The sequence below is a fragment of the Erinaceus europaeus genome, chromosome 15 (assembly GCF_950295315.1).
Source record: "Erinaceus europaeus chromosome 15, mEriEur2.1, whole genome shotgun sequence".
Lineage (NCBI taxonomy): Eukaryota > Metazoa > Chordata > Mammalia > Eulipotyphla > Erinaceidae > Erinaceus > Erinaceus europaeus.
The window spans coordinates 15,128,573-15,151,544 of record NC_080176.1 but is presented as its reverse complement, the minus strand read 5'-3'; the positions used below and the strand labels follow the sequence as shown (position 1 = coordinate 15,151,544).

At 45.3% G+C, this 22,972-nt stretch overlaps 1 protein-coding gene across 2 annotated transcripts in view; it reads left to right on the top strand.

Moving 5' to 3' along the window:
- Positions 1 to 8,860: 8,860 nt before the first annotated feature.
- ABCC1 (ATP binding cassette subfamily C member 1) overlaps positions 8,861 to 22,972 on the top strand; it is a 135,091-nt gene continuing 120,979 nt past the window's right edge. For both annotated transcript variants that reach the window (XM_060172909.1, XM_060172908.1), the window contains exon 1: positions 8,861 to 9,077. In XM_060172909.1, the coding sequence (XP_060028892.1) occupies positions 9,030 to 9,077 (48 nt within the window). In that variant the 5' untranslated portion in view covers positions 8,861 to 9,029. The remainder of the gene's footprint in view (positions 9,078 to 22,972) is intronic.

The window sequence follows — 22,972 nt, the reverse complement described above, 5'->3', positions numbered from 1 at the left end:
TAAAATAAATATAAAAAAATTTTTAAAAAAAGCTTAAACAGAACACTAATCATAGAGCAATAAAGATGGCTCACCAATAGAGTGCATACTTTACCATGTGGGATGACCTGGATTTGAGCCTCTGACACCACATGGGCATACTATGCACAATATCAAGGGAAGCTCCATGTGTGATAGAGCAGTGCTATGGTGTCTCTCCTCTCTCAGTCTTTTTTTTTTTCACCCAGGTTTTTTTCACTATGACCTCACAAGTATAGGATCCCACTACTCCCAGTTGACTTTTTTTTTAGACTTTTTAAAAATTTATATTTATTTATTTATGAGAAGGATAGGAGGCGGGGGTAGATAGAATAATGGTTATGCAAAGAGACTCTCCTGCCTGAGGCTCCAGAGTCCCAGGTTCAATCCCCCATACCACCATAAGCCAGAGCTGAGCAAGGCTCTGGTAAGAGAAAATTAATTAATTAATTAATTAATTAATTAATTAAAAGAAAGATAGGAAGAAAGAAAGAACCAAACATCACTCTGGTATATGTGCTGCCGAGGATTGTACTTGAGACCTCGTGCTTGAGTCAATGATTTATCCACTAAGCCACCTCCTGGACCACGCTATTTTTTTAGATAGAGGATGAGAGACAGAGAGGGGAAGAGAGAGAGAGACAGAGACAGAGACAGAAGAAGAGAGACACCATGCTACAGCTCCACTGCTCATAAAGTTTACCCTTTGCGTGGTGTTTCCAAGTGGTAGTCAGGGGCTCCAACCCAGCAGTTCCTCCCTGGGAATAAAGTTTATGCTCTACAAGGTGACCCAGCACCTGCCTTTCTTCCTTCCTTCCTTCCTTCCTTCCTTTTTTTTTTTTTTAAGATTTTATTTATTTGTTCATGATACAGGTAGGAGGAGAGAGAGAAAGAACCAGACATCACTCTGGTACATGTGCTGCTGGGGATCAAACTCAGGACCTCATGCTTGAGAGCCCAATGCTTTATCCACTGTGCTACCTCCCGGACCATGCGCCTGCCTTTCTTTCTCAGCATTTTTCTGTCTCTTTCTCTATATTTGAAATAATTAAAAGGAAAAAAAAATAATGTCTGCTAGGAGCACTGGAATTGACAGTACTGAAGCCCTGTGGGTAAATAAGTAAGGAAGAAATATACGGATACATTCAAATTAACTAGGTTTAGAAATGCCTCATTGTAACATGTTTTTAAAACAGAATTAAAAGTGGCCAAAGTAGTAGAAGATATTTGAAATGTACACATATATACACACATATATACCTACTCATCTATCCATTGTCTATCTATATCTAGAACACACACACACACACACACACACACACACACACACACACACACACACCATTACGGAATCATGATAGTCATAGAAAAAAAAATGGCTGTGGTCCGGGAGGTGGCGCAGTGGATAAAGCTTTGTATTCTCAACCATGAGATCCTTAGTTCAATCTCCAGCAGCACATATACTAGAGTGATGTCTGGTACTTTCTCTCTTTCCTCTTATCTTTCTCATGAATAAATAAATAAATTCTTTTTTTAAAAAAAGGCAAATGATGTCAATGAGCACTTGCACGAAGATGCCGGTGTGACCAACAACCATGAATAAAAGTTAAAGCCACAGGAATGACTACAACACAGTCTACATATACTGTGCATATTTTCTAGATGCCTGTCATATTTTACCATGAGCGTGAATTTTAAAATATATTCATGTACAAGGTTAAACAAATTGCAAACAAATAAGTGAAAAGGTCCCCTTACCATTGGACCTTCCAGCTTCTCCCTCCAAATTCCTGTTGTTCCTTGTGGCATGCAATAGATCTGTGCAAATACACTTTCTCAAATAGGTAATTCCATTATTGCATCAGTTAGGGGTTGGTCAAGGAAACTGAATCATCATGAGTCCTTAGCTCTCATAAGAACACATTTACACAATTGTGGGAGTTGGTGGAGAATTCACTGGGAGGCTGCTACTACCTCTGCATTTATTGGTGGGTTGGAAGATGCCATAGGTTAACAAAGTCCATACACACACACACACAACACACACACACACACACACACACACACACACACATATACATTGGAAATGGGGTCAACTAGGTATGAAGCTGGGGAGAAGGAAGATAAGCTGGAACTGACACAAATGAAAATTGTAAGCAGAAGGTAAAGATATGCACTGGGGTCCACTATAGGTCAGGCACTGCATTAGATGCTGTAAACACTGTCATGAGCCAAACAAAGATCTCTCTCCTCGAGATAGACCAAACAAATGAGCAACACTTTTCTAGGAGCAGGAACTAAGGACTCCAGGGATGAGGTGACTTGTCTAAAACTCCACAGTTGGGATGTAGTGGAAATGTGGCCCTGCCCTGCTCCCAACCACAAACCTCTGATGTTCTGCTCTTTCAGCCACAGCCTGCAAGCCCACAGCCTTCCTCCCCATCTGAGGTTCCCACATAAAAACAAAGGCCCTGGAGCAAGAGGACTCCAGGCCTCGAGCCAACCAAATGATGACAAACGAAATTACTGGTGTTGAACATGCAGACCCTGGGTTTTAAGCCTCAGCAGCCTTGGTGGATGATGACTATATGGATGAATCACACACAAGAACATCTGGGGACCTGGATGTGGTGCACCCAGTTAAGTAAGTACACATAGTACTATGAGCAAGGACTTGTGCTAAGATCCAGGCTTGGGACGCAAGTGGGACACTTCACTTCCTATTTTTATTATCTTTATTCACTTATTAGATAGAGATAGTCAGAAATGGAGAGGGGAGGGTGAGATAGAGAGGAAGAGAAACAGAGAGATACCTGCAGCCCCACTTCACCACTTATGAAGCTTCCCCCATGCAGGTGGGGACTTGGGGCTCAAACTCGGGTCCTTGTGCATTATAACGTGCACTTAACCAGGTGCACCACCATCTGGTCCCTTATATTTATTTATTTTTGCCAGAGCAGTGCTCAGCTTTGGCTTATGATGGTATGGGGGAATAGAACCTGGGACCTTGGAGCCTCAGGCATGAAAGTGTTTTTTCCGCAACTATTATGTTATCACCACCATTCCCAATGAATTTTTAAATATGTGTATGTTTGTGTAAGAGCCAAGTCACTTGACATCAGATAAAGTCATAGAACACAGCTCCTCAGAAGGTTCTATTATACTTCTTCCTAATCAATAATCTCCCACTGGAATCATTAGTCTGACTTCCATGAGTAATTGTTAGTATTTGCCTGTTCCTGAACTTGACACAGATGGGATCAAGAATAGTATACTCTTGGGTCTGACTTCTTTCGTATTGTGAGATTCAATCAGATTTTCCTATTGTTTGCGGATTTTGAACTGTGTGTCTTTGTGTATATAGTAATCAATTTGTGACTTTGTATTGGCCAATTGGGTTCTGAGTTTTCGGTGACTGTGAATGAAACTGTTATGAACTTCTCTCTTTTTTAATAGCTGCTTTTTCCTTTTCCTTTTCTTTTTTTTAAGATGTAAGCATTCCCTTCTCTTGAAAAGAAGTAGAATTCGTTTTGTTTTTTCATGTAGTTGTTATGTCTAGTTTTTGTTTTTCTGTTTTTTACCTCCAGGGTTATTGCTGGGGCCCAGTGCCTGCACTACGAATCCACTGCTCCTGGAGGTTATTTTTCGATTTTGTTGCCCTTGTTGTTTATTGTTATTATTATTGTTGTTGTTGTCATTGCTGTCACTGTTGTTGGACAGGACAGAGAGAAATCCAGACAGGAGAGGAAGACAGAGAGGAGTACAGAAAGACAGACACCTGCAGACCTGCTTCACCGCCTGTGAAGTAACCCCCCCACTGCAGGTGGGAAGCCAGGGGCTTAAACGGGAATCCCTAAACCGGTCCTTGTGCTTTGTGCCATGTGTGCTACCACCCGCCCACCATTATGTCTAGTTTTTATAGAAATTACCAGTTTCCCACAGTTGAACCCATCCACACTTCTACAAAGAGAGGATCCAGGTTTGAACTCTGGCTCCTCACCTGCGGGGGGAGCTTCAAAGCAGTGAAGCAGGTCTGTAGGTGTCTATCTTTCTCTCCCTCTCTCTTTTTTGTGATAGTTTACTTTTTTCTTTCTTCTTTTTTATTACTAGTGAATTAATATTGATTTACAAAATCACAAGATAACGGGGGTACAACTCCACACGGTTCCCACCACCAGAGTTCTGGATCCCCAATCCCTTCATTGTAATCTATGGCAGTTTTCCCAAGATTGTAAAAATGGGTCAACTATTATATCTACAACCATCTGTCTGTATTTGTATACATTTGGTCTTTTTTGGAGGGGATCCCATCTTTCTCTCCTTCTATTTCCCTTTCTCCCGTCAATTTCTCTCTATCAAATAAAATGGGGGGGGGGGAAGGAAAGGAAAAAATGACTGCCAGGACTGGTGGATTCCTAGTTCATGCACCAAACCCCAGCAACTGGAGGCAAGGAAAGAAGAATGAGGAGGAGGAGGAGAGGGGGGAGGGGGAAAGGAGAAGGGGGAGGGGGAGAATTTGGGTAAAAAAAAACGGGGGAGTCAGTCAGTAGTGCAGCTGGTTAAGCGCAGGTGGTGCAAAGCCTAAAGACCGGAGTAAGTATCCCGGTTCGAGCCCCCGGCTCCCCACCAGCAGAGGAGTTGCTTCATAGGCAGTGAAGCAGGTCTGCAGGTGTCTGTCTTTCTCTCTCCCTCTGTCTTCCCCTCCTCTCTCCATTTCTCTCTGTCCTATCCAACAACATCAATAACAACAACAATATTAATAACTACAACAACAATAAAAAGCAACAAGGGCAACAAAAGGGAATAAATATTAAACAAATTTAAAAAAAAAAAGGAAAGAAATTGCATACTATCTTCTGCTTAAAACTCATCCTGCTGCTCACAGGTCCAGGTTGAATTCTCCCCCTCCCTCAAAGACCTTTAAGCCTCTGGTCTTTGGACTCAAAGGTCCCTGAAATTCCTCAGTTCCAGAGGGAGTCTTTCTATTTCTCACTTTAGATTCCTGCCACTCAGCCAGATTTCAGGTTCCTTCAGAGACCTGCTCTGCCCTCTTACATGGCCTTCTGCGAAGTCGGACCTAGGCTTCATGAAACCAGACTCATCACCTGTGTCTCAGCTCAAATGTTCCTTCTTCCAGAAAGTTTTCCCTGACTTCTACCACCAGCAAGCTAGGAGGCTTTTGGGTCCTCTAATTCCTTTTTTCTCTTTCTTTTGGCCACTAGTGTTGTCTTGGTGCCTCTCCAACTCCAACAGTTCCTGATGACCAGAATTGTCTTTGCTCTAGATAGAGGGTGAGAGACAGAGAGAGACAAATTGGGAGAGAATAACAGAGAGAAGGAGAGATACCACAGTACTACTCCACTGTTCAGGAGTTCTCCCCCTGCAGGTGCTCCCATGTGGCGGCCAGGCCTGAACCTGGGTCCTCAGCCATGGTAACTTAGCCGCTTTACAGGGTGAGCCACCTTCTGACCCCCATTTCTGTTTTTTCTTCTTAGCTTGTAATCATATCTGTGAAGACATGTTTGTCTATGTGACTACTTGATTAAATGGTGGCTTTACAGTTAAATGAACAAGCAAAAAACTCACTTACCCTCCCTTTTCGTTTCTTTTTTACCAGAGCACTGTTTAGCTCTGGCTTATGGTGGTGCGGGGGTTTGAACCTGGTACTTTGGAGCCTCAGGCAAGAGAGTCTTTTTGCATAACCATTATGCTATCTAGCCCCCACTCCCTCCCTTTTCCAGAGATCCTTAACACTTTAAGTTCCACAGGGGTAACAACTTCATCACGTTATTAGTAGAATCTGCATATAGATGATCCTAGTAAGTACTCACTGAGTCAAGCATTGGACAGGGTGGGCGAAGATATCCGCGTATATTGGCAGGTCTGGTCGAGCGTAGACTTGGGAAATGAATTTAGATGATGCCGCATCCCGACGAATATCTGGCGGGGCGATGTTGGGGAGCCAGAGATGACCCGAACTCCCCCTGCAGCTACAGACAGACTATGACCCACATAGTCAATGACTGCCACCTCTCCAGATTCAAAGGAGGTCTCGAAACTTTACATCAGGCTCAACCTGACACTGTTGACTGGCTACGGACGAAGGGCAAACGCTAGAAGAAGAACTCATTGAGTATATAAATATCAGAACAGGGTTGGGGAGACAGCATAATGGCTATGCAAAAGACTTTCATGTCTGAGGTTCTGAGGTCCCATGTTCAATCCCCAGCACTACCATAAGCCAGAGCTGAGCAGTGCTCTGGTTTTTCTTTCTTTCTTTTTTTTTTTTTAAATTATTAACTTCTTCTTATTTTAATTTATTTATAAAATAAAAAAAATATCAACAAGGCCATAGGATAAGAGAGGTACAATTCCAGAGAGTATGGACCCAGGATCATTATGGGCTGCAGAAGGTGGATGGTCTGGCTTCTGTAATTGCTTCTCTGCTGTACATGGGTGTTGGCAGGTCCATCCATACTCCCAACCTGTCTCTCTCTCTTTCCCTAGTGGGGCAGGGCTACAGAGAGTTGGGGTTCAGGGTACATTGGTGGGGTTGTCTGCTCAGGGAAGTCAGGTTGGCATCTGCAACTTGGTGTCTGAAAAGCATTAAGATATACAAAAGAAGGGGTGGTAGCACAGCGAGGTAAGCACATAAATAACAACAACAATAATAACTACAACATGGGCAACAAAAGGGAATAAATAAATAAAAAGATATAAAGAAGAACAAATTGTAATAATCATTTGGAAAAAGATAGGTCTATTTTAGGTATATTCCAAGGGGCCCATGACTTCTTATTTTTTGCCTGGGTCCAACAGCTAACATGCAGGTGGACCTAAGGTATTGCCTGGGGAGACAGTGTCAGAGCTGGAAATAAGACTAGAAAGCTGGGGGAGTGGGGCGGTAGCGCAGCAGGTTAAGCGCACATGGTGTAAAGTGCAAGGACCTGAGTAAGGACCCTGGTTCGAGCATCCAACTCCCCACCTGTAGGGGAATCACTTCACAGGCGGTGAAGCAGGTCTGCAGGTGTCTCTCTTTCTCATTCCCTCTCTGTCTTCCCCTCCTCTCTCTATTTCTCTCTGTCCTATCCAACAACAGCAATAATAACTACAATAATAAAACAATAAGAGCAACCAAAAGAATAAATAAATAAATAAAATCTCACTTAAAAAAAAAAGACTAGAACGCTAGATCAGGGCAGAGAGTAGCTCCCAAATATGGGAAAAGTGTATATATATAATATTTTAAAATTTATTTTTTAAATTTTTTTCCTTTTGTTGTCCTTGTTTATCACCATCGTTATTGTTGTTGTTATTGCTGGATAGGGCAAACAGAAATAGAGAGAGGAGAAGACAGAGAGGGGGAGAGAAAGACACCTTCAGACCTACTTTATGGCTTGTGAAGTGACACCTTCCCCCCCCCCCCCCCCCCCCCCGCAGGTGGGGAGCCGGGGGCTCGAACCGGGATCATTATGCCTATCTTTGCACTTAAAGCCATGTGCACTTAACCCGCCGTGCCACTGCCTGGCTCCCTATTAAGTGTCATTTTATGGTGTCTTTTTTATAGGTCTTTCTACTTGCTTGCTGTTTGGGGTCACTGCAAACTATTGTGCCCTTTTGCTTTAAGGTGTATATTTTCCCCTAACTTATGGGCACATGTGCACTGGGTGTTTTAAATTTAACACTGTTCCTGTTTCATTTGGTGCGTGTGTGTGTAACCACACATGGGGGGATTAAGGAGGAGAAGAGGGAGAGACAGGTGTTGTTGATGTCAAGGTGAAAGCCTAGCTCTCTCCCTTCTACCATCCCCCACACGAGTTGACTGCACATTAAACAGTTCTGAGACCATTTTGCAAATCAGTTGGTACTGAGACCAGGGAAGAAGTGGGTGGTTCAGTGGAAGAGTATGTAAGGTCCCAAATTTGATCCCTTACACCACATACGCTAGCGTGATGCTGGTCGTCTCTCAGAAATAGATAAATAAATAAATAAATAAACAAAGAAATAGTGATTGACATTATAGTTTCCTTCTTACCCAGTCACTCTGCCTGGGTTCCAACTTCAGTGTTCTCATTTCCCTTCTCCTGATTCTTTTTTTTTTTTTTTTTTTTTTAACCAGAGCACCGCTCAGCTCTGGTTTATGGTGGTGTAGGGGTTTGAATCTAGGACTCTGGAGCCTCAGACAGAAGAGTTTCTTTTGCATAACCATTATGTTATCTACCCCCACAGTATCCTCATTTACTGTGTACCTAACTGCTATACAATCCTGAGACTCCACAGGGTTGGGCCTCAGTCTCATCAAAAGCAAAATGACCCAATGGGTTTGTAAGAATAATCCTCTTAAGAGTTTCTGCATGAGTTCAGGAGTCAGAGGCTGTGTGGCTCTGAGGCCAGGAAGCTCCTTGTTACCTTCTTGAAGTGGGGGGTAGTGTCTGGGGGGCAGGGGGTGCGGAGTAGGGTGGGGGTAGGCCCTGGGGTCAGGGGGTGCGGAGTAGGGTGGGGGTATGGTCTTGGGGGGAGGGGGTGCGGAGTAGGGTGCATCGAACTGCGAGGCTCCAATGAGGATGCAGCTGTGGGTGCTGGCACCTCCTGGCTTGCAGAGGGCTCATTCCCCCCCGTTACTATTACTGTTGCTGTCCTAGTAGGTTGTTGTCCTAATAGGACTTGAGAACCCGTGGCAGCGTCTGCTCACAAAAGCCCCAGCAGCCCGGGGATAGTTGGCGCATGGTCCCCGGGTCCCCAAAGGGGCCCGGCGCGGCTGGGCGCGGGTGCAGCCCGGCACGGGGCCCACGCGGTGCGCCTGCGAGTTGCGCCGGGCGCCGGGCGGGCGGGGCGGGGCCGGGCCGCCGCATCCCCGTGACGCGCCGGCCAACCAGGCGGCGTTGCGGCCTCGGCGCCCGGCTCCCTCCAACGCCGCCTCTCGCCGTGTCGCCGCAGACGCCAGCCACCGCCAGGCCCGTCCGCCCGCCGCCCAGAGCCCGCCGGTGCCCGCCGGTGCCCGAGCCGGCCGCATGGCGCTCCGGGGCTTCTGCCTCGCCGATGGCTCCGACCCCTTCTGGGTAAGTGCTGGGGCCGCGTGGGGCGGCGGGGCGGCGGGGGCGGCGCGAGCGACCGGGCGAGGGAGGGGGCGAGGCCGGGCCGGCGGGGAGCGCGGAGCCTACGGGCCGGGCCTGCAGCCCCCGGCACCCGCGGCCCACCCGCAGCCTTGCTGCCCACTCGCAGCCCCACCGCCCGGCCTCGGGGTGCGGTTGATGGAAAACTTGGTGACTCTGTGCGGGGCGACAGGACACGCGGAGCGGGACTCACGTGCCCGGCGCCGCTTTCTGGGGGGTGGCGGGGGTGGGGGTGGAGGAAGGTAAGAAGTCGGGGCTCGGGGGAGGGAGGAATCCGGAAAGAGGGGAGCCCTTTCCTGCTTTGGGGTTCCCTCTTCAGTGAAAATAACACTTTCTAGAGAAGGAAATGCTAGAGATCGGGAGCTGTAAAGGGAGTTGGCGCCCTGTTTAGGCTCTTCACCTCCATTGTGGATGGGGAGTGTCCCCGTTTCATAGGCACCCCAGTATCAGAGGGCACTTATCTTCCTCAGCTGTTCTGCGTTCACATCACTCTCCAGTGGTTACCTATTTTGTCATCTTTTACTTTTTGCCTGGTTATTTTGGGGTCATCTCTTTACTTCCTTGTTTCCTAACTATAATTAGGGGGGGACCTGGAGGTGGGGTGGGAAAAACAGCCAGGGAAGAAGGTAAGAAGACTGCAGGCCCTATCCCTGTCTCTAGTTTAATCCCGGGGTCAGGTTTGGGGGTGCAGTTCAAGGTACTGGGGCCTTGGTACCTGTGTGTTTGCTGAGCTGCTTTCCTTGGGGACACACTGTGTGTCTGAATGTGTTCTAAATGTTGAGTGCTCGGCCGGGCTGAGTCTCTGGAGTCCCCTCTGTCCTTTAATCCTCGGTCCTGGGGCCTTAGCCTCCCTCTAATGCGATTTGCCCCTTTGTTCCAAGAGGGCATTTGGTGTCACTCTGCCTTGCTCACTGGTCAACACATAGGCCAATCTGGACACCATAGTTTTTGTTTTGTTTGACTCTGGCAGAGAGAGGAGAGAGAGAGACTGACTTTGCTCTCAGAACCTAGTGATTAGCTCCCAAAAATATCTTCCTGACTTGTTTTGTGGCCCATTCACAGCAAGCAGCATTGCATCTTTGGAAAATTATCCTTGAGAATCTAATGCGGGGGGGGGGGGGGGGGCGGGTGGTGGCGTACCTGGTTGAGCACAATTGTTACAATATGCAAGGGCGGGAGTTCCAGCCCCCAGTTCCCACCTGCAGGGGAAAAGCTTTTCCAGTGGTGAAGCAGTGTTGCCGGTGACTGTCTCTCTCTCCTTCTCTATCACTCCTTTCCCTCTTGATTTCTGGCTGTCTCTATCCAATAAATAAATAAATAAAGATAATAATAATAATAATAATAACCTAATGGGAAGGCTTAATCGTGGGGGGGGAGGTTAGGGACATTTTTAGGTGGATGGACCAAGCTTATCCTGATATGTCTCACATTTGTTTTCCAATCCGTGAGGCCAGAGATTTTATTCCAGGACTGAGAATAGTACAAATACTTTTTGTATTCAGGAGTGAACAGTGAGCATATCTTTTGCAGAGTGGGACTCTTCTTGGGCAGAGAGAGGACAAGATTGTTTTTGCAGGGGTGCAGATGGTTGGAACTGGTGTGAAACCAGGAGTAGCACCTGCTGACTTTTTAATATTAATTAATTGGTTGATTGATTTTTTTTTTTTTTTAAATTAGAGCACCTCTCAACTCTGGCTTGTTGTAGTGCTGGAGACTGAACCTGGGGCCTCCAAACCTCAGGCAGGAAAATCTTTTGCAGAACCACTGATGGTGAATGATATTTTTCATTGAAATACATTTGGAGTTTGTGCACTTAGTTTAAGTCTTCTAGGGAAACTTCTTTGACCTTGAAAAATCTTTTTGCTACAAAAGTTGCTGATGTCTTGGTTTTGCTGGTAGAGGGAGGTAGCTTTCCCAACTTCTGTCCCTCCCTTTTCTCTATCTTTGGCCTACGTTGGCCTTGAGGGCTTTCTTCTGCCTCTCCTCCCTTTGCATTTCTGCTGCCCTGGAACTAGAAATTAAGAGTAAGCAGCTAGGGCACGAGTGTTTCCAGGTAACAGAAGCTGAGTCACATCCAAAGCAGGTATTGGCTTTGTTTCTCAGGTCTGCATGCTCAAGACCAGGAGAGACTGATAGCTAGTGAGAAAACTGCATCACCTTGGGTTAGCCAGCTTGCCTCCTCATGCCTCAGTTTCCCCATCTGTAAAATGTGAGGAAAGAACAAAGACGTGGTACCAACTCTTAGTAGTAGTTGTGCGAAAAATAGATGAATTCATCTGTGTACCTTGCACAGAGTTCAAAGCTAGCTAATATTCCTGAAAATGAGGTGGTGTGTGTTTTCAGAGACTTCTTTCTTTGGATCTACTCTTTCTCTTGATGGTGGGGCTGGAACTGGGCTAACTGCTACTCCATTACCAGTGGCACCTGTAGTGACCAAGCTTGTGTGCTTTAAAGCCACTGACTGGGGCCTCCAAACCTCAGGCAGGAAAATCTTTTGCAGAGTCACTGAAAGTGAATAATATATATATATTTACTGCCCCCACCCCCATGAACGATATTTTCCATTCACATACATTCAAACTTTGTGTACTTAGTTTAAGTACTTCTAGGGAAACTTCTTATCACAGCTTTGTTCTTAGGCCTTGGGAAAGGTCTTGGAAAACCAGAACTGACTCTGTGAAAGGCTCTGCTGGCTCAACCACCTTTACTCAGGAAATGCTCTGGAGTGAAGAAAGGGAACTTCTCGACTGAGATGGAAAACAGGTCAGGTGTTCCAGCATTGGGCTGGGGCCACAGGGAACGAAGCCACATGGCTGATTTTGTGGGGGATACTCATGCTCCCCTTTCCCCAGCTGGATTGGCTCTGGAATGTGGTGGTAGGTGAACATTCTTCTTCCACAGCCTCAGCTTTTAGTAAGTGATCTTTCCATCTGGGTTCCTGTGGGCCTCTCTGTCTCTGATTCTGTCCAAGATGGAACTTCAGGCACCCACCACCTGCACTCCCCGCCCCCCCCAAAAAAAAAAAAAAGGAAGGAAGGAAGCAATCCCTCCCTCCCATCTCAGTTCATGACAGCCCCATCCTCACGGAGGCTCAAACCCTGGTACGTTTCTTCTTCTTTTTTTTTTTTTTTTCACCAGAGCACTGATCAGCTCTGGTGGTGCAGGGGATTGAACCTGGGACTTCGAAGCCTCAGGCATGACAATCTGTTTGCATAACTGTTATGCTATGTACCCCTGCCTCTCCTTCATTTTTAAATTGTCACCAGTATTATTCCCGAGACTTGGTGCCTGTATAGTAAATCTACCATTCTTGGTGGCCATTTCCCCCCTTTTTTCTTTTCGTTTGATAAGAAAGAGAGAAATTAAGAGGGGAGTGGGAGATAGCGAGGGAGAGACATGTGCAGTACTGTTTCACTGCTCATGAAGGCCCCCCCCTCCATGGGCCCAGGGGCTGAAACCTGGGTCTGTGTGCTCTTAAGTGGTTTTGCCACCTCCTGGCTGCCCTGCTATGCTCTTGAACTTCCTTCTGTTCCACATCTGAAATGTTAGTGAATCCTGAAGCTGTTTCTTTTATTGGGATTAATGGTTTACAGTACACAGTAAAATACAGTAGTTGGTACAAGTATAACATTTCTCAGTTTTATATATAACACTCTTAACACTCTCACAACAACACTTTTACATATATATATATATATATATATATATCCTTTTTTATTTTTTATCCATAGCATCATTTATGGTGGTGGGGTGCTAGGGATTGAACCTGGGAGCTCAGAGCCTCAGGCATGAAGATCATTTGCATAACCGCTAAGCTATCTCTCCAGCCCTAACTTTATTTTGTTTACTCTTTATAAATTCCCACCAAAAATCAGTTCCGCAAGGATAGGGATTTTGCCCATTTTTTTAAAAATTGTGCTTCTAGGGATAGAACCCCAGGCTTCATGCACTCCAGGTATTCCTTGGTCCACAGGCCACCTCTTCAGCCTAATTCTTATTCTGTTTTTCTATGAGAGAGAGAAGAAGAAAAAGACCGAAGCCAAAGCCCACTAAGTTCTCCTTGTATTGTTTTTACTATGTGGTAAAAATCTGCATCACCCTACACAAAGCACGTGTTCTAACTGCTGGGACACCTTTCTGGTGCCCTGTGTTTGTGCTAGCGACTCTGCTCTTAGCACCTTGAATAACTGGAATGCATGAGTGAAATGTTGTCTTGCCTTTTGAGCTGGGTTGAAGCCTGCCTTCAGGACTTTCTGAGGATGAAACAGTCACGCCTCTGTCTGGAATGGATGCTCAGGTAGCAAGGCTGTCCTCCTCTGTGTCTGCATCTACTTACATTTTCTCTTGCAAGGATCAGGACTGAGACCCATACACCTTTCTATTCCCAGCAGACTCAATCAGCACAGGAAGCTGGGTCTCTGAGTTCCAAACTGGGGATGAGGGTCAGAGTCCATTCTGCCTCTCCTGTTTGCTGGTTTGCTTGGTTTTAGTGATGAGTGACAGCCATGGCTGACGCTAACTGATGGGAAGACTTCTCAGAAAAATCTGGACTTCTGACTTTAGTCAGAAGCTAGCTGTCCACTTAGGCTGCAGCCCCCAGAACAAACCTCCCTGTTCGGGTTTACTGCACTCCCCACCCTGCCCTGTTGCATTTTGCTTCTGAGGCCAAGTGTCTGTTTATTTTACTGGTTGTGCTCTCACACCTGCTCTGCCTCCCACACGGATGGACCCCACCTAGCCTCCTGTTGCCATTCTGGTTGGCATCTCCCACTGTGAACCTTGACCTTTTGGGAGTCTGGTGTAAGTCTCCAGTGAAATGTTGCAGAGACTGGGGTTCCATCATATTGGCAGAGAATTCTCAAGGCTCAGGGAATGTAAAACATATCTCTAGTTTGTGTGTGTGCTTCCGGTTTGTATGGTGGAATAAAGGTGGCACTTTTTTTTTTTTCCTCCAGTGTTGTTGCTGTGCTCGGTGCCTACACTATGAATCCACTGCTCCTGGAGGCCACCCTTTCCCGTTTGTTGGCCTTGTTTATTGTTGTTGTTGTTATTGCTGTCGTTGTTGGATAGGACAGAGAGAAATGGAGAGAGGAGGGGAAAACAGAAAGGGGGAGAGATAGACACCTGCAGATCTGCTTCACCACCTGTAAAGCGACTCCCCTGCAGGTGGGCCTTATGCCAGTCCTTGCACTTTGCGCCATGTGTGCTTAACCTGCTGTGCTACTGCCCAGCCCCCAATAAAGGTGACTCTTTTAAGATCAGGCCTCGATGGTCAGGAAAACCCCCTTAGCCTACAAAAACATGCCTGGGCGTCTTGCAGAAAAGAAACGAAGTACTCATAAAGCAGATTGGGATGATGACAAGGACTTGAACCTACTGGGACGAGTACCTTCTCCAGCCTGGCTCGAAACTGGGACAGTATCCCTTCTGTGGCAGGTAGACATGGAACCGCAGCTTCCCTCCAGGGCTGAGAGTGAAGGGAACCTTCAGGGCAACCAGATTGGGGAGGGATTGTGGTCGGTGTGAGCAGTTTCTCGGCTTCAGCCTATTTGAGGACAGATACTTCTCTGTCATGGGGCCAGCTCATGGTTCCAGTTGTTAAAGATGTGAGCATCTGCAGTGGTGCTTTGCAGCATCCCTGATCCAGCCCACTAGCAGCCTGTAGCAAGTCTCCTTGGTGTGACAACAGAAGTGTCTCTCCCGAGGTTGCCACATGTCCCTAGGGTAGTGAAGCCATACTGCCCTTCTCTGTGTGCAGGAATCTGGAGAAGAAATTTCAGACAAAGCTTTTGCCTGCCTCCTTGCACTCCCCTCCAAGATTTTAGGGGGTTGAATTAGTTCTGTGATTGGCTGGTTGGGTTGGCTTGGAGAAGTTTCATAAGGCTTTAAGGAGGTTAAATACTTGTTAGCTAGAGAAGCAACTTGTTTTTGCTGTCCCCACAGAGGGCTGCATTTGTCTGCCCGAATCTGTTCAGGTTAGGGAGTGTGTGAGCATTCATTCCCAAGGTGAATATGCCTTTCTTTTTCTTCTGTGTGGCACTAGGGAATGACCTCAGGGCCTTGCTGAGACACTGCTCTCTACCCTTGCCCCTAGTTTTTTTTTTTTTTTCTAAACTGGAGCACTGAGCTTGCGATGTATGGAGCACTCTGGCTTACGATGTATGGGGGATTGAACCTGGGACTTCAGAGCCTCAGGCATGAGAGTCTCTTTGCATAACCATTATGCTATCTACTCCCGCCTCCCCTTTTAAATTACTACATCTTTTTTAGAAATATATTTGTAACAGATAGAGACAGAGAAATTGAGAGAGAACAGGAGGGAGGGAGGAGAGACCTGTAGCGCTGCTTCACTATTCATGAAGCTTCACCCTGCAGATGGGGACTGGGGGCTTGAACCTGGGTCCTTGTGCACTGTAATATGTGTAGTCAACCAGGTGTGCCACCACCCAGCCCCCCATCTTTTTTTTTTGCCTCTAGGGTTATCACTGGGGTTCAGTGCCTGCACTATGAATCCACTGCTCCTGGAGGCTATTTTTTCCCTTTAGTTGCCTTTGTTGTTTATCGTTGTTGTTGTTATTGCTGTCATTGGATAGGAGAGAAATCAAGAGAAGAAAGGAAGACGGGGAGAGAAAGATAGACACCTGCAGACCTGCTTCACTGCTTGTGAAGCAACCCCCCTGCAAGTGGGGAGCTGGGGGCTCGAACTGGGATCCTCACTCTGGTCCTTGTGCTTTGCACCGAGTGCACTTAACATGATGCACTACCGCCTGTCCCTCCCCCCCTTAAAACTTTTTTTTCAGGTAGAGAGTGGGAGAGAGGGAAAGACAGCACCTAGATATTCCCTAGTGTGATGGTAACTGGGCTTGAACTTGGGTCGTACTTGTGACAAAGCAAGTGAATTATCCAGATGAGCTATCTTGCTGGCCCTCAGTGTTCTTTTCCCTGTTTTGAGAGAGAAAAATGGAGAGACAGAGAAAGGGAGAGTCATCACAGCACTGTTCCACCATCCATAGAGCTTCCCCTAGGGCTGTGTATGTATTACCTGGACTCAAACCCAGGACTTCAAGTATGTCAAAGCATATGCTCTCCTGAGTGAACTGTCACCCAGAGGTCAGCTCTGAAGCCCCAGGCCTTCATTTTGTACTCCCCTAGGAGTAGTGGATAATTGCAGAGTGCATCAGATTTCAGAGTCTCGGCTTAATTGTGGGGTTCATCTCTGGGGGAGGTTGCCAGTTTCTGAGAAACAGGTCTTGATGACCCAGAAAGGCAGGTCCCAATGGGCATCCCTACACTTTAGTAGTGATTGAGGTTTTGTGAGGTTCCTCCAACCCTCTTTGTGACTTTTTTCTCTCTGAGCCTCAGTCTACCTAGTTTGACCTCTTAGGTCCCTACTCGTTTGTGGGTACCCTCCTCTTTGGAGAGCACCGATTTGACTAAGGGTCTCAGTTTCAGTCTGGAGAGGTGTTGCAGTGGTAGTGCGAAGGACTTGGGTGTGTGAGGCCTTGGGATCCATCTCCAGCTCTGTGTATACTGGAGCTGTGCTTTTGGAGGAAGTGACATGACATGTGACCTGAATGTGACAGCTGGTGATGCCAGGATCTGGGAGATGTAGGGAAATGCAAGAACAAAGGCCCTGGGGTTACTTGTAGGTCTAGGTATCACAGAGTTTCACTCAAGGTACTGCAGGGCCCCCTCTCATAAAAGTCATGCCAGAAATATTCTGTATAAGTGCACACAGTGGTAATAAAATGGCTTATGGTACCAGTAAGGGCCTAGAAATTCCAAGGAGGAAGCTGGTTATCTCTAGCCTGACAAGGAAATGGAGCAACATAAGGGCCAATAAGGGCCTAGAAATTCCAAGGAGGAAGCTGATTATCTCTAGCCTGACAAGGAAATGGAGCAACATTTACCCTCTGGTGGAGACCCGCATCTTCTCACCCACCAGAGAATAAATGAGTCACAGGCTTTTTAAATAAAAGTTTGTATTTATTTTTTTAAGTTTATTTATTTTATAAAATGGAAACACTGACAAGACCATAGGATAAGAGGGGTACAGTTCCCAGCACCAGAGCTCCATATACCATCCCTTCCCCTGATAGCTTTCCTATTCTTTATCCCTCTGGGAGTATGGACCCAGGGTCATTAGGAGGTACAGAAGGTGGAAGGTCTGGCTTCTTGTAATTGCTTCCCCGCTGATCATGGGTGTTGACAGATTGATCCATACTCCCAGCCTGTCTCTCTCTTTCCCTAGTGGAGCAGGGCTCTAAGGAAGCGGGGCTCCAGGACACATTGGTGGGGTTGTCTGTCCAGGGGAGTCTGGTTGGTGTCATGGTAGCATCTGGAACCTGGTGGCTGAAAAAGAGTTAACATATAAAGCCATACAAATTGTTGATTAATCGTGAACCTAAAGGCTGGAATATTGCAGAGGAAGATTTGGGGTCTCCGCTTTGTATTTATTTTATGAGTCACCTCTGTCTCAGCACCATTTCTGAAACCAGGTCAGACCAACTTGGAATTCCCCTCCAAAGGCTCCTCCTGACCCAGTAAGACAGCAAGGAACTTCCTTTAGGGAACTCCGATGACTTTGGAGATTGTGAGCACACTCTCCTTGTAAAACTGGATGCTCAGTGAATAGATCTGGCTGATGGCCCAAGGAAATTGTTGAACCATCATTTTTTAGATTGTGCTTTCAGACTTTTAAAAGGGTGAACTGTCTAGAAGAATATGAAGGAAAAAGCAAAGTTTCGATAGTCTGCCTGTCTGCCTACTCTGTTTCCAGAAGTAGCCCTTGATGCTAGTGTCTTAGGCATCCTTCTAGAAAAACTTGAAGCACATGCTAAATGTGTGTAAAGGTGAGAGTGTGTGAGTGTGCACCAGTTTTTCCTTCCCAGACTGGCTGGTATTCTTACTAGCATTTTGTTGTGTGTTCCCTTGACTTAAAAGCACCAATGTTCATTTTTTCTTTCCGTGTCAAGTCTGTGAGAGATGAGAGAGAAATGAAATCATTGTTCTTTCTTGTTTTTTTTTTTTTCCTCCAGGGTTATCACTGGGGCTCGGTGTCTGCACTACAAATCCACTGCTCCTGGAGGCTATTTTTTTCCTTTTGTTTCCCTTGTTGTTTATCATTGTTGTTAATGCTATTGTTGTTGTGTTGTTAATGCTGTCATTGTTATTGGATAGGACAGAGAGAAATCATGAGAGGAGGGGAAGATAGAGGGAGAGAAAGATAGACACCTGCAGACCTGTTTCACTGCTTGTGAAGCAACCCCCATGCAGGTGGGGAACTGGGGGCTCAAACCAGGATCCTTGCATCTGTCCTTGCACTTTGCTTCACCCTCTGCGCTACCACCTGCCCCCCCCCCCTTTTACTATCTTAATTTGATGGAGACAGCCAGAAATCAAGAGGAAAGGTGAGATACAGAGGGAAAGAGAGAGATACCTACAAAACTTGCAAAGCTTTTCCCCTGCAGGTGGGTACCAGGAGCTTAAACCTGGGTCATTGTGCATTGTAACGTGCGCTTAACCAGGCACGCCACCCGGCCCCATCACCGTTCTTTCTAAGCCACACATTCTTCACCAGTCTGTTCTAGGCTGCTGGTGTAGTCCTTTCTAAGTTTTTGGCAAGATAAACAAGAGCTGCTCTGCCCACATCTTGAATAGCTGAAAATGACTCAGCAGAATAAGTTCTCCTTGAAGAAATGGCTGGTTGGTTGTTCCATTGTGAAATTTGATCTCTCCAGTTACCAGGTGGCTTCCATTTATGTGCAAGCTAATGGACCCACTAGCAAGTATTAAACTCCTGTTGTACTCCTGGCACCTGAGAGCAAGCTGGGAATTTTTCCAGCTTACCTGACATCCCTGTGTGAGTGAGGGTTTACTCTGTCAGGGTGTCACCGTATGTCACTAGGAATATTCTCTGAGAATGCTTTGTTTTGCTGCAATTTTTAAAAGATAAACATTTCAGGGGCCTGGGGAGACAGTTCAGTGTTTCAGAGCACAGGACTAGCATACCGTAGGGACCAGGTTCTATCCCAGGCACCACCATGTGTTGGATCTGAGCAGTGTGTTCTCTTTCTGTCATAAAATTAATGTTTTTTTTTTAAATGTTAAACATCCTTCGACTTTTCTGTTATTTAAAAAGTGACTTTGTATCCACAATTTAGCAACCTATAAAATTTTGCACGCATTCCTACCTGCTAAGACAACTTTTGAGTTAATTTTTAAACATAAACCTTCTTTACTTATTTTTTGACCCCAAGGTTGTTGCTAGGGCTTGTGATTCTACCACTCTTGGTGGCCATTTTTTTTTCATTTTAGATTTTTTTTTTTTTTGGATAGAGGGTGATAGAGAATTGAAGCATTGCAGATGCATTATTGCTTGTGAGCTTCTCTGCTGCAGGTGTTCTCTTGTTGTGGCTGGGCCTCAAACTTGGGTACTTGTGCATGGTAGTATGTGTACTCTACAGAGAGAGCCTGTACATATACACCTTCTAGTATAATCAGTTTTCTGTCATCAAAGTGGCATTCCTTACGACAAAAGAAACAACACGGGCATATTTAAATGAAGTGCTAACTAGAGTTGACCAATAACCAGTGTAGTTTTTCTTTCTGTTACTGTAGAAACATTTATTTATTTATTTATTTATTTAACCTCTTTATTGGGGAATTAATGTTTTACATTCAACAGTAAATACAATAGTTTGTACATGCATAACATTTCCCAGTTTTCCATGTAACAATACAATCCCCACTAGGTCCTCTGTCATCCTTCAGGGATCTGTATTCTCTCCACCCACCCACCCACCCCAGAGTCTTTTAATTTGGTACAACATGCCAATTCAAGTTCAGGTTCTACTTCTGTTTTCTCTTCTGATCTTGTTTTTCAACCTCTGCCAGAGAGTGAGATCATCCCATACTCATCCTTCTGTTTCTGACTTATTTCACTTAACATGAATTTTTTAAGGTCCATCCAAGATTGGCTGAAAATTGTGAAGTCACCATTTTTTATAGCTGAGGAATATATATATATATATATATATATATATATATATATATATATATCACAATTTGATGGAGACAGCCAGAAATCAAGAGGAAAGGTGAGATACAGAGGGAAAGAGAGAGAGAGATACCTACAAAACTTGCAAAGCTTTTCCCCTGCAGGTGGGTACCAGGAGCTTAAACCTGAGTCATTGTGCATTGTAACGTGCGCTTAACCAGGCACGCCACCCGGCATGTGATATATATATATCACAATTTGCTCAGCCACTCATCTGTTGTTGGACACCTGGGTTGCTTCCAGGTTTTGGCTATTACAAATTGTGCTGCCAAGAACATATGTGTACACAGATCTTTTTGGATGGGTATGTTGGGTTCCTTAGGATATATCCCCAGGAGAGGAATTGCAGGGTCATAGGGTAGGTCCATGTCTAGCCTTCTGAGAGTTCTCCAGACTGTTCTCCACAGAGGCTGGACCAATTGACATTCCCACCAGCAGTGCAGGAGGGTTCCTTTGACCCCACACCCTCTCCAGCATTTGCTGCTGTTACCTTTTCTGATGTATGACATTCTCACAGGAGTGAAGTGGTATCTCATTGCTGTCTTTATTTGCATTTCTCTGACAGTCAGAGACTTGGAGCATTTTTTCATGCATTTCTTGGCCTTTTGGATCTCTTCTGTGGTGAATATTCTGTCCATGTCCTCCCCCCATTTTTGGATGGGCTTATTTGTTGTCTTGTTGAACTGTAGAAACATTTATAAGCACAGATGTTTAGAGCAAAATGGGTTCAACTATAATCATTCTCCTTCCCCCCAAAGATTTTTTTTTTTTTATTAATTACACAGAGCATCTCTCTTGTATGTGAGGTGCAGTGGATCGAACTTGGTTCAAAACTATCCCCCGTGTCACCTCCTGGGCTATATATACCCAGTCATCGTGGTTGGTGATGGTGATCATTGTCCTCCTCCTCTTCTTCCTCTTCTGTTTCTTCTGAGAGCTTCTCCTCCTCCTTTTTAATTTTTTTTTTAATTTTTAAAAATTCTTTTAGTTTTTTAATTTTTTTATTTGTTATTGGATAGAGACAGAGAAAAATTGAGAGAGAAAGGTGAAATAGAGAGGAAGAGAGACACCTGCAGACCTGCTTCACTACCTGTGAAGCGACTCCCATGCAGGTGGAGAGCCGGGGGCTTGAACCGGGATCCTTATGCCGGTCCTTGCGCTTTGCGCCACGTGCGCTTAACCCATTGCGTTACCACCCGACTCCCTCTCCTTCTCCTTCTTTTAACTTAATGTGAAACACATACCATTGATTCTTTTTTTTTTAAAGAATTTATTTATTTATTTATTTATTTATTCATGAGAAAGATAGGAGAAAGAATCAGACTTCACTCTGGTACATGTGCTGCCAGGTATTGAATGCAGGACCTCATGCTTGAGAGTCCAGTGCTTTTTTTTTTTTTTTAATATTTATTTATTTGTTTCCTTTTTGTTGCCCTTGTTGTTTTTATTGTTGTAGTTATTACTGCTGTTGATGTCGTCGTCATTGTTTAGTAGGACAGAGAGAAATGGAGAGAGATGGGGAAGACAGAGAGGGGGAGAGAAAGATAGACACCTGCAGACCTGCTTCACTACCTGTGAAGCGACTCCCATGCAGGTGGAGAGCCGGGGGCTTGAACCGGGATCCTTATGCCAGTCCTTGTGCTTTGCGCCACGTGTGCTTAACTCACTGTGCCACCGCCTGACTCCCAAGAGTCCCATGCTTTATCCACTGCGCCACCTACCAGACCACCCATTGATTCTTTATAGAAGTTGTTATAGTTTTCTTATAATGAATTCTGCCATATTGCTGTTAGTGACCATGCTTGCATTCACTTCTTGTTTTTGTTTCTGTAAATAACACTCCAAAAACGTTCTTGTACATGAGTCAAAATTATGTACACTGGGTGGGGGAAGATAGCATAATGATTGTGCAAAGAGACTTTCATACCTGAGGCTGGCTCTAAAGTTTCAGGTTCAGTCATCCGCAACACCATAAGCTAGAACTGAACAGTGCTGTGGTTAAAAAAAAAAAGTATATTTATTTATTTTTTTCTAAATATTTATTTATTACCTTTTTTTGCCCCTTTTTATTGTTGTAGTTATTATTGTTGTTGTTATTGATATCGTCATTATTGGATAGGACAGAAAGAAGTGGAGAGGGGAGGGGAAGATGGGGAAAGAAAGAAAGATAGACACCTGCAGACCTGTTTCACTGCTTGTGAAGCGACTCCCCTGCAGGTGGGGAGTTGGGGGCTCATGCTGGTCCTTGCGCTTTGCACCACCTGTGCTTACCCTGCTGCGCTACCATCCAACTCCCAAAAAAGCACATTAAATCTTTTAATTTAATGGGTGCTTGCTTGTTTTCCTGGAAGATTATATCAGGTCCAGTGACAGCAAGTTAAAATTTGTGTTGCTCAACACTGGAGTTGGCTGAATTCTGCTAATTGGATGAATCAAAAATGATCTGATATTCGCCTGCTTGCCTCTTGCAACACACACCAGGTGGTCAGTATGTTCTTACCTGTGCATGTCTCTCTGTGACTAACAGCATCTCTGTCTGTCTCTCTCTTTTAAATATATTTTTATTTCTTTTTAATGAGAGAGAGAGAGAGAGACTCAGAGAAAGACCAGAGCACTGCACAGCTGGAATTGAACCTGGGATCTCAAAACTTCAAGCATGAAAGTCTTTTGCTTAACCATTATGCCAACCCCTTAAGGCATCTCTACACTGTCTTTGCCTGTGGGCTTGCAGGAGCTCTTCCTATGTTAGGACTCTTGACCCCTTTGTCTAGCATGTCTTGCA